Below are 10,574 nucleotides of genomic sequence, written 5' to 3'. Positions count from 1 at the left end.
TCAACGAGAACCAAGGAGCGCAGCGCGGCGCTGCAGTGAGCCGGCAGCGCGGGGAGGTGGAGGGTCCCGGCTCCCTCCGCACCTGGAGGTGTCAAACATCTATAGATAGCGCCCAGCACCCAGAGATAGAGCGGGAGCGGCGCCAGCGCCCGCCCCGGCGAGGCCCCGGGGCCCCGGGAGGGGTGGCTGGGCTCCCCCCGGGCAGCGCTGCCCAGCACCGGCCAGGGGACACACAGGGGGGACCCCACTGCCCGCGGGCTCTGCCCTGCTCCCCTCGGTCCCCATCCTGCTGCCAGGGACCCCTTTCGTGCCCCGTTTGGCTTTGGTCCCCGCTGGAGCCAGCGGGGCTGGCGGGTGCCCCGTGCCGGGCTCGCACGGGCGCGGGGGCTCCCAGGCCCTGGGCCAGGCAGATTTTGGCACACTTGGACGTCACATGCTCAGGCTGGAGGTAAAATGAAGACAGCATCAGGGAAGGCTCCCTGAGTTTTATTATTTACAGAAAATAGTGATGGCTCCTGCTGCGTCTCCCCCCTTGGGGATCCTCCCCCTGGCCAGGAGCAGAGATGGAGCGTGAGGCTGTGCCCGCTCTCTCGAGCCCAGGGGGCAAGAGCCGGAGGGACAGGTGTCCCCTGGTCCCCTGCAGGCACCTGGGGTGGGCTGTGCCCCAGAAGGGCCCTGGCCCGGGGCACACAGCGACGTGTCACCAGTTCTCAGTCCTCGCAGTGACAAAGGTGTCTCGGACACACATGGAAAGGGGCTGCCACCCCCAGCACAGCTATTTCTGCCGCTCTGGGGGCTGGGGAAGTGCCTCCTCTGGCCTGCTGCGGGGCTCCTGGCTCTGTCCATGCCCCTGGGTCCCCTCTGCCATCCACTCTGACGGGATGGCTCTCTTGGCCAGCTCCACGTAGACGCCGTTGTCCCGGCAGTGAGACGGGTGCTGCGGGAGCAAGGGACAAGATGTGAGCCTCACCACGGGCACCAGGCTGTGCTTGGAGGGGCAGGAGGCATGGGATGCTGGGGTCTGGCACAGGGAGGGGTGCCCTGGGCGCCATGGCCGTGGTGTGGGGGTCCCACCAGGCCTGCTGCAGCTCCTCACCATGGTTATGTAGGTGTCCTCAGCTCTCCTCTTCTTCTTTGCTTCCTGCTCAGCCTTGGGCACCTCAGCTCCAGGGATTGAGGAGTAAATTGCTTCCTGCCGGGGCAGATCAGGCTGTCTGGGACTGAGCAGCCCCCAAACACACAGGGGCTGCCTGAGCCCAGCCACGGGGCCAGCTGCAAGAGCCACAGCTGGAGCTGGCCAGCAAACGGCCCCTGGTGCCTGCGCAGGGTGGGATCCCCTCCCTGGCCTCCCCAGCCCCGAGCCCACCCAGCCTCAGCTCTCACCTCTGCTTTGCCCTTGCTGCTGCTCTTCCCCATCCTCTCCAGGGCTGTGACGCTCCCGAACCTCGAGGGAAGGCAGCAGCCGTGTCACCGCCGGCCGGAAGCATCACCCGCTCCTCCCGTCCCTCCCTGGCTCTCCCGGGACACCGACACCCCTTAGCACACGCCCGGGCCAGGCTATCCGTGCTGCTGGCACAGCTCAGGAGGTTTGGGAGCCGAGGGGACACGGTGACACCAGATGGCAGCAGGAGGCTGGCACGCCTCACCTGGGCAGCTGAACCCTCACACCTGCGAGCACCGGGGCACAGCCTGGCCCGGGCCAGGAGGGCTGCAGGGAGCCGCCTCCTCACCCCCCAAACCCAGAGCAGCGTTTTTACCTCTTCCTCACGCACAGCCCGGCCAGGAACGCCACCACCACGGCCACGCAGCCGCAGCCCACCACGGCCGGCCAGAACCCGGATTCCCTCGGGGCCGCGGCATCCTCGGCACCTGCGGGGGGACACCGAGGCGGGGATGGCACCGCGGGGACCCCCCGGAGCCGGGGCAGCCCGGGGAGGGGCGGGCGGGGAGCATCGCGCACCTCTGGGGAGCGCGGGGCTGACGAGCAGCACCGTGCGGCTCCTGAAGACGCTGCTGGCCTCCAGCAGCCGCAGCTCGCACTCGTAGGTGCCGCTGTCGTTGAGACGCAGGTCCTGCAGCAGGATGGAGCCGTCCCAGCGGGAGATGTTCCCCTGCCACTGCACCCGGTTCTTGAAGCGGCCCGCGGGGACGCCGTGGTTGCTGTAGTAAAAAAACACCATCTCCTCCTGCCAGGGGCAGGGTGTCAGCGGGATGTCAGGAGCGGGATGTCAGGAGCGGGATGTCAGGTCCCTCCTCAAGAGCTCTCAGTTCACACTCGCTCCCTGTCCCGTGGGCTGCTCTGCTCGCCCAGAGCCCGGCACTCTCAGGGAAAGCCCCAGGATGCAGCACCCGGAGTGGGCAGCGCTCCCCCTCTGCTGCAGGAACTGCCCCCACACCGGGACCCTTCTTCCTCTCATGGAAACTTCCTTTCTTTGTGGCCTGCTGGCAGGCGGACGGGCTTCCCCACAGCCTCCCCATGGCTGCTTCCCCACGGCTGCTTCCCCACGGCTGCTTCCCCACAGCCTCCCCAGAGCTGCCTCGCCCTCCCTCCCCTGCCACCAGCCCCGTGTCCCCTCTCCTGCCAGCCCCGTCCCGACCCACCTGCGTGCCAGCTCCTGCCTTGTGCAGCCAGTCCACTTTGTGCAGGGTCCATCCCTTGCTGTCGGGGTCCAGGAAGAGGCACAGCAGCAGCACGGAGTCGCCAGCCCTAGCTCGGAGCTGCGGCTCCGTGAACACCCCGGCGGCCGCGCTGCAGCGCCCTGCCGGGGACAGGGACAGCAGGATGAGCCCAGGGAGGAGGGCCAGCTGCAGCCTGCCTGTCCCCATCGCCGTCTCCTCCGCAGGGAAGCCTGGGGCTCGCGGGCCTGAGCAGCCCAGAGGCCGAGCCCGTGCCTGAGCCCTGCTGGTGGCGTGCCTGGGATGTGGGGCAGCACATCCTCCACACCAAGGGCCGCTGCCGTGTGATGCAGCCGAGGGGGAGCTGGGAAGCACAACCCCTGCCCTCCACGCCTCGGAGCCAAAGCCTGCAGCTCCTGCAGGGCTGTGCCGTGACTCACTGCCTGGGAGAACCTGTGTGCTCTCATCTCTGCCCGGCCAGGGGCGATTCGAGCGCTTCACACACATTTCAGTTCCTCCCTCGCTGCCCATTTGGCTTCCTTCCCCTTTGCTCACAGGCTCCAGACCTGGGCTGGTACTCGTCTGGCCACGTAACCACAGCTTGGGCTTTCTAGAGCAGCTGGACAGTGGGAAAAAAGCAAGCTAGGGGAACATCAAAGAGCACAGAGCTGACAACTCGCACGTGGCAGCTGCGGCTGGGCTGCGGAGCGCGTGCAGGAAGGGGATTAAAGGTCTTCTCTGAGCAAAAGATTCTGTGAAATGAGTGGGGCACAAAAGGTCACTGGAGCTCATCAACCCCACCTGCCCCAGCCTGCAGAGGGCCTGCAAGGGGAGGCTGAGGCTCTGGTGCTGCTTGCTGCGAGCTGGCTGAGCCACTGCAGCAAGCTAGGCTCGTCCTCGCGGCTGGGCCACTGCACCCAGCCTGTCCACAACCACCGAGGGCTGGGCCCTGGCCAAGCACCAAGTGTTTGTCTGAAACCCTGTAAATAATGAATGCAAAGTGCTGCAGCTCCCCAGACAAGTTCTGTTGGTCTTGACCAGCTGAGGAGCTGGAAATGACAAATATTTGCCGGCGGAGAAGACCAAGGGAGCTGCCTGCCTCGAGCAGAGCCAAAATCAATACCTTGGAAACCTCTCCCTGTGCTTAGACTCGGTGAAGCAGTTGTGCTTCTTGCAAAGCCTTGGAGCCTCAATGCAGGCACAGCCAGGGATGGCAGCACAGTTTGCAGCCTCTTTACAGGGGAGGGTCTGCAGGAGGGGGAGATGCAGCGCTCGCAGGGCCAGAGAGGGACCCAGGAGAGGAGCGGCTCCACGGGCTTCTCACCACAGGAGGAGAGACACTGATGGGTCTGAGAGCACAGGCAGAGGGGAAAGCAGAGGGGAAGAAAACTTAGAGCTTACCCAGCCATGTCAGCACCAGGGCCAGGCTCAGCAACACCTTCATCTCCCTCTGAAAAGAACAGCACAGGTGACACATGCTCCAGTGTCCCCTGGGGCAGGACACCAAGGACTGGCAGCCAGCTCAAGGTCAGAGGAAGACTCTGGTGTGCAGCCTCTGCTGTTGGGAGGCTGGAATTCAGCACAGCACAGAGGGCAGAGGCAGGGCTCTGCTTTGTGAGACCCCACGGAGGCTGGAGAGGAAGAGGAAGCGGGGGGAGAGGGCTCAGCCCCTCTTTTCCCCAAAGTCAGGATTCTTTCTGGTGGTTTGGGGTTGAGCCTCTGACACTTGAGCTGAGAACAAGACCCCCTGCTCCAGATCTAACCCTGGCCCCTGGGTGCTGCACGCCTCGGGAGGCTCTGCTGGAGCAGCGCCACATCTGATCTCTGCCTTCAGCTCGACCTGCTCCACACCTCTCAGAATGAAGCTGTCTCCTCCTTCCTGCACGGCGTAGGTTTACCCTGCAGCCCAGGGAAGGACTGGCTGCCACCCCCAGGAAGGTGCCAGGCAGCGTCCCAAGGAGGCAGGGGTCAGCACCCTGCTGCCCTGTCCCTGCTCCACAGCTCCCTGCTGTGCCCTTCATTTCGGGGTCAGTGGCTACTGAGAGCAGCTCTCCTGCCCGAGAGCCCTCACGTGGAGCTGCACTTGGGGCTGCCATTACCAGCAGGTATTTTCCCATACTGCAGAAATGAAATAGAAAGACGAGAGCTGAATCATCGCTGGCATTTCGGTGGCTTCTCTCTTTTTGCTCCACTGTGTAAGGGAGAGGCTCTCCAGGTCAGCCTCAGACAGGGATTCCAGACCCAGAATCAGCTGCTGGGGACCCTTGGATCAGTTCTAGGCTGAGAAAATCATTAGAGCTTCGTACCTTCACAAACCAAAACTCCTGAGAAGTGGCAGCGAACCTTCTGGAATTCTCTCCCACCTTGCCCCTCCAAGCACAGGCCCCCTCTGGGGCTGGGTTTTTGTGGGCTTTGCTGTGCTCTGTGCAGCTCTGCCGTGACACACTTGGCTGCACAGCCGACCTACAAACACAGCTCCTGCTCAGCCCCAGGGCCCTCAGCACAGCTCAGGGCAGCAGGCACAGCCGGAGACGGTGCCAAAACCTGCAGAGCTGCACCTCCAGGACCATCCCCCTGCAGCAGCCAAAACAGCAGCCAGGTCCAGCCCGGTCCTGTGTGACTGCAGAGAGCTGAGATTTCTGTACCCAGAGCCTCCCAAAGCTCCCGGGGCTCTGGGCTGTGTTGGCCACCAGGTCCTTGCTGGATTTATCGCCCTGGTTTCGAGGAGGATTTCTGCTCCTGGCTGGGAACACATTCCTGCAGGGTCTCCCCTGTGACACGCAGCAGTGAGAGGGTGCCGGGAGGCACCAGCTGGAGCAGCACCCACTCACCAGGCTGTGCTGTGTGTGCCAGTGCTGACACATCCAAATCGCCTCTCCCAAACAGACTGGGGCAAAAGGGGCACAGCCAGCACAGGCCTTCTCCTCCTCCCCTGCTTTTGCACATGGCATCTGGGTCAGCAGCGCTTCTGCTGCCCTGGTTCTCTTCTCAGGAAAAACAAATGAAAAAAAAAACCACCCAGAAATAAACATCGCAGCAAAAATTACTCACCTAGAGTGGCCTGGAAAAGTCCTGTGTGTTCTTGGGGAGCTGATTCAGAGTGTCTGAATCCAGAGGACCTGAATCGGTTGCTAAATCATCTCGAGGTTGCATATGCAAGATCTTTCTCGGCAGGTTGGGTCTGGTGGTCACTTTCTCACGCAAGAGGAAGCAAAACAAGAAATCAGGATGTGCAACAGAGAGGGGAAACCAGCTGCAGATGCATCTGCCCCAGGGGGGTGATGGGGCAGCTCCAGGAGGGCCTGGCAGGGAGAGCTGGGGCTCAGGCCAAGGTGAGGGACTGGCCTGAGCAGTCACAGTGACCCGTCCAGGACACAGAGGTTCCTGGCACACACCCTGTGCTCCCTCCCGTGTTGTCTGGGGACCAGAGCTGCCTAGAGAGCTGTCACTGCTGCACCCTGGACCCTGTCCCAGTGAGGCAGCAGCAGCACCGGGTGACGTGGCCGTGCCTTCCTCCTGGGGCTGCCAGGGCCCTGAACCTGCCTGGCAGAGCACGGGCAGCTGCCTCCTCCTGAAACACACAGCAGACACTGATTCGCCTGTGCTGCAGCCCCCTGGCCCCTCTGAAAGACCATTCTCACCCTTCCCCTTTCCTTGAAACACCAGAGCAGCTCCTGCTCCCCATTCCAGCATCCCACTGCTCCCCACTTCAGTGTCCCACTGCTCCCCATCCCAGCATCCCCTCTCTCCATCCCAGTATCCTCTCTCTCCATCCCAGTATCCCCTGTCCCCATCCCAGTATCCCCTCCTGAAAGAACCCACGAACACCCTCCCCATCCCAGTATCCCCTGTCCATCCCAGTATCCCCTGTCCCCATCCCAGTATCCCCTGTCCCCATCCCAGTATCCCCTGTCCATCCCAGTATCCCCTCTCTCCATCCCAGTATCCCCTGTCCATCCCAGTAACCCCTGTCCATCCCAGTATCCCCTGTCCATCCCAGTATCCCCTCTCTCCATCCCAGTATCCCCTGTCCATCCCAGTATCCCCTGTCCATCCCAGTATCCCCTGTCCATCCCAGTATCAGTGTTTCCCTGGCACACTGCTGCAATAAAGCAGACAGGACTCAGCTTTTTTGTGCAGAAAATCCCTTTCTTTACTCACAAAACTCATTTTCCGCAGACCCCGTGCTCAGTTCCCGTTGCCTGGCAGTTTCCTGGCTGCATCCATGGGCTACTAAATGGCATTTTACCTTTCCACCAAATCTCTCTCGTCTTGGATTGTTTACATATTTTGTTCCGATTCTCACAGGATCAATTTCTTGTTATTATTATTATCTCTTGTTATTATTATTTCTTGTCACAAGTGCAGCCTGTTCTCCTCACTGGAACAGGTTGTTTGGTTCACCTATGAGAACTTACAAGCTGGCTGCACTGAGGAGCAGCAGGCCAGCTGCTAATTTAGGTAATTTCGCCTGAATTTAGGTAATTTATGCCTGATTTTCTCTGGCCTTTCCTTATTATATCTCTACTTGTCTGCACCACCACACCAAGACATTCCCACACGGGGGGCAGAGGAAGAGAGAGCTCGGCACCGTTCAAGCTCCAAGGTGGCAGCTCAGCTTTGCCCCAGGAATTTTCACCCAGGATCCACACTCACAGCCATGAGGCACAGCCGAATTCTGCATTTTGCAGCAAAAAAAAAAGAGCCTTCGGTTGCCCAGGGGAAGCTGAGAGGGGAACAGCAAAGCCACTTCCCCCGGGCCGTGGGATCCCAGCAGCCTTTCCCAGGAAAGTTTTGGCTGACGGAGGTGTTGTGTCACCAGGGAGCACAAACACTTGAAATATTGCTGTATGGTGGAGAGGGGAAAAATGGATTTATCTGGAGGCACAGGTCCACAGCTGATAGGAGAAAAATGGATTTATCTGGAGGCACAGGTCTACAGCTCATAGATGGGAAAAATGGATTTATCTGGAGGCACAGGTCTACAACTGATAGGTGAAAAATGGATTTATCTGGAGGCACAGATCTACAACTGATAGGTGAAAAATGGATTTATCTGGAGGCACAGGTCCACAGCTGACCTGCTTGTCAGGGAGAGCTTCAGCACACCTGGAAGCTGCAGCCAGCAGAGATGCTGAAGGCATTGCCTGGTACTTGTCCCCTTTAGGGTTAAATCTGCTCCCTAAAAACCTTTACCCCTCACCAAGTGACAATTTTCCCACCTCAGGATGGCAGTTATGAGCTCAGCTGTATTTAGCCGAATAAACAGACCCACAGCCCAGAATGGAATAATGTGATTTATTGGTAATTGCACAGCAAAATCAGCAGTGAACCTGGAGCACGTCTGTCAAAGGAGAATATTGGAGTGCTACAGAAAGACAGCAGCTTTTCAGGGATTGAGTGAATGAATTCCACTGCTCTCTGCCATTGGCTGGTGGATGAGGCTGCTGAAAGAGGAAATGCCCTTCACCGAGGGGAAGTAATGCTGCACAATTAACCACTTCCCTAAAACAGGTCCTAGAAGGGAGGAAGAAAACAACTACTGCAGACAGAACATTCCTTTGGGCAGGGTTGAGTCCGTGGCTGAGGTAGATGGGGTTGTGTGTCCCCAGAAACAGAGTCCCCATTTGCATTTCTGATTTCAAAAAAAGAGAAAAAGAAAATTGTTTTCTGTGAATTGCGCTTCACTTCTACAAGGAAGGAGCAGTAGCCAGTGATGCAGCTGAATAAAAAAACACTTCGAGAGCAGTAGGTTCTCTTCCCTCCAGCACAGAGGATGCCAGACATCACCAAACTGGTGTGAGTCAGTGTGCTCCAAACACCTGAGAACGAACCTTGGCAGTGTCCAGAGAGCTGGAGCAGCCCTCACTTCAAAAAGCTGGATCTCCAGGGCTCAGGAAAAGAGGGAGATCACCAAAAGATCAAACCAATGAACCAAGGCAACTTGGAAAAGCAAGGCTCATTGGCACTGAGGCTTCTCTGGGCCCCACAGGTCCCAGGGCAAGAGATGTTCTTTGCCCCAATAAATTAGAAAGGTTTTTAGAAAATCGTTATTCTGTGCTTGAATAGAAGGGAATGATCCCATCAGCATTGTTCCTCCACCCCATGGAGAGCAGAGCACGTCCTTCAATGTGCACGGGTCAGCCAGCAGCCTCTGGAAGGGTCGAGCCATGGTTTTCAGTGCTGCCATTTCAGCCTTTTTCCACAGCTCCAGTCAGTAGGGATCCTCCTCATCCGAGTCCTAAATGGGGAACGTGGAGAGAAACCGAGATCACGTGTGAAGAAATGAACCAAGCCATGAGTTCAGGCAAAGGCTGAGCCTGGCTGGGCTTCTGGCAGGAGCCTAAGTGCTTCCCAAAAATCCTGCTGTGCTTGAGCAAGGCCGAGGACTTGCAAAACCACTGGTATAAATACAAATATAAATATAAATATAAATATAAATATAAATATAAATATAAATATAAATATAAATATAAATATAAATACAAATAAATACAAATATACAAACATAAGTGAAAGCACAAACTCTGTTGGACGTCTCCCAGACACAATCCCATGCTATAACCCACATGGAATGTGTTTTCAGAGAAGCAGCAGCTGAAGATGAACCAGAAAGTGCAGCACAACCCTGCAGACAGCCCCGAGAGCATCAACTCTTGGTTTTCACCCACTTTGAGAAGGCCCTGTGGTCTGTAACCACAGCAGGCATTGATGGTGTCAGCTCAGAGCTCCCCAAACACCTCAGCTCTGCAAGGCCACCCTCCCTGACACCCCGGCACTGCAGTCTAAAGAGATTTTCCATTGCCTTTGCAGTTTTAATTGTCTGGTCACACACGAAGCACGAAACAGCACATCAGAGAAACCTCAGAACTGTTCAAGCGAGAGGGCAGCCTTCTCAGAGACCTGGGCAGATAAATATTTCAGTACCAGACAGCAGAGGATCAAAGCTGGCAAAGCACCGACATGAGAGCAGCAGGATTTTATCGTTCCAATCTGACTCCTCCCAAGGGATGAGAGGACAGATTTCAACGTTTAAGATCTCCCATGTCCTGACTGCATTTCCTCACCAAGCTGGGGCTCCATCCTTCCCCCTCTCTCCTCCTGGCACCTCCCCAATTCCCGAGCATCCCTGGAACAGCGCTCCCGGCTCCCGGGGCAGCTCAGCCTTTGGCTCAAGGCGTTTCCTGCTTCCCCCACCTCTCCAAACCCTCGTTCCCAGCTCTCTGCCTGCCCCGTCTGATGCAGAACTGTAAATATTTCATGGACAACTTACATAATTGCCTGTTTTCCATCCCGTGTCTAATAGAAACCGTCAGCACACGCCTGTCTGAAGGCTTGGGCATTTAGGACGTTTAAAATCACTGGCATTAGGAGAGGGAATCAAACAACACGTATTTAAACCCTCCCTAACTCACGTCCTGAGCTATTTAAACCCTCCCTAGCTCACGTCCTGAGTGTGTGCATGGGAGGCAAAGGTGCCCCTGAGGGAAATGTGCTCTGCAGGACACAGAAAGAATGGGAGCCCTCTGGAATTGGGCCTTACTCTGGAATGTGGCTGCCATTCCAGCGGCAGGACTCGCTCAGAACAAGGGCAGCAAAAGCACTCGGGGCTGGAGCACAGGCCCTGATTAACAGGAGCTGCTGAGGGCAGCAGCAGAATTAGAAGGCAGCCGCCACTTCCCAGAGCACGGCAGACAAAAAGCAGAAACAAACAAACAAACAAACGGCGAGGGTTCAGCAGCGCTCGGCTGGAATGAAACCGAGATAAAAGGAGGGAGATCTCCAGCAGCTCTGCAGAAACGCGGAGGGCTGAGGGGTCACTGCCTGCCTTCCCCACCACAGCACTGCCAGCCCCAAACTGCTCGAGCAGAGCCCCACAGCAGCTGGCCCTTCAACCCTGATTTGTCATCTCCAAATGCCAGCTTCGATTCAATCACGTCCAGTGAAAAATCAGTTTG

At 57.9% G+C, this 10,574-nt stretch overlaps 1 protein-coding gene across 3 annotated transcripts; it reads right to left on the bottom strand.

The window, feature by feature from the left end:
• Positions 1–449: 449 nt before the first annotated feature.
• On the bottom strand, positions 450–6,041 carry LOC119711401 (junctional adhesion molecule-like). 3 transcript variants are annotated; one of them, XM_038161588.1, is made up of 8 exons: positions 5,668–6,041; positions 4,923–5,079; positions 4,018–4,066; positions 2,602–2,759; positions 1,961–2,186; positions 1,384–1,869; positions 1,097–1,192; positions 450–937 (listed from the first exon to the last, which is right to left on the bottom strand). In XM_038161588.1, exons 3-6 carry the CDS (start codon positions 4,058–4,060, stop codon positions 1,754–1,756), a joined length of 543 nt encoding a protein of 180 aa, XP_038017516.1. In that variant the 5' UTR covers positions 4,061–4,066; positions 4,923–5,079; positions 5,668–6,041; the 3' UTR covers positions 450–937; positions 1,097–1,192; positions 1,384–1,753. The 3 variants fall into 3 exon arrangements, with proteins under 3 accessions (XP_038017516.1, XP_038017515.1, XP_038017514.1); XM_038161587.1 differs by lacking the exon at positions 4,923–5,079 and having other exon boundaries at positions 5,668–6,036; XM_038161586.1 differs by lacking the exons at positions 4,018–4,066; positions 4,923–5,079; positions 5,668–6,041 and adding an exon at positions 3,057–4,011.
• Positions 6,042–10,574: the final 4,533 nt, after the last annotated feature.

Source organism: Motacilla alba, chromosome 24 (genome assembly GCF_015832195.1).
Source record: "Motacilla alba alba isolate MOTALB_02 chromosome 24, Motacilla_alba_V1.0_pri, whole genome shotgun sequence".
Taxonomy (NCBI): Eukaryota; Metazoa; Chordata; class Aves; order Passeriformes; family Motacillidae; genus Motacilla; species Motacilla alba.
This window is presented reverse-complemented; position numbering and strand designations above follow the sequence as displayed.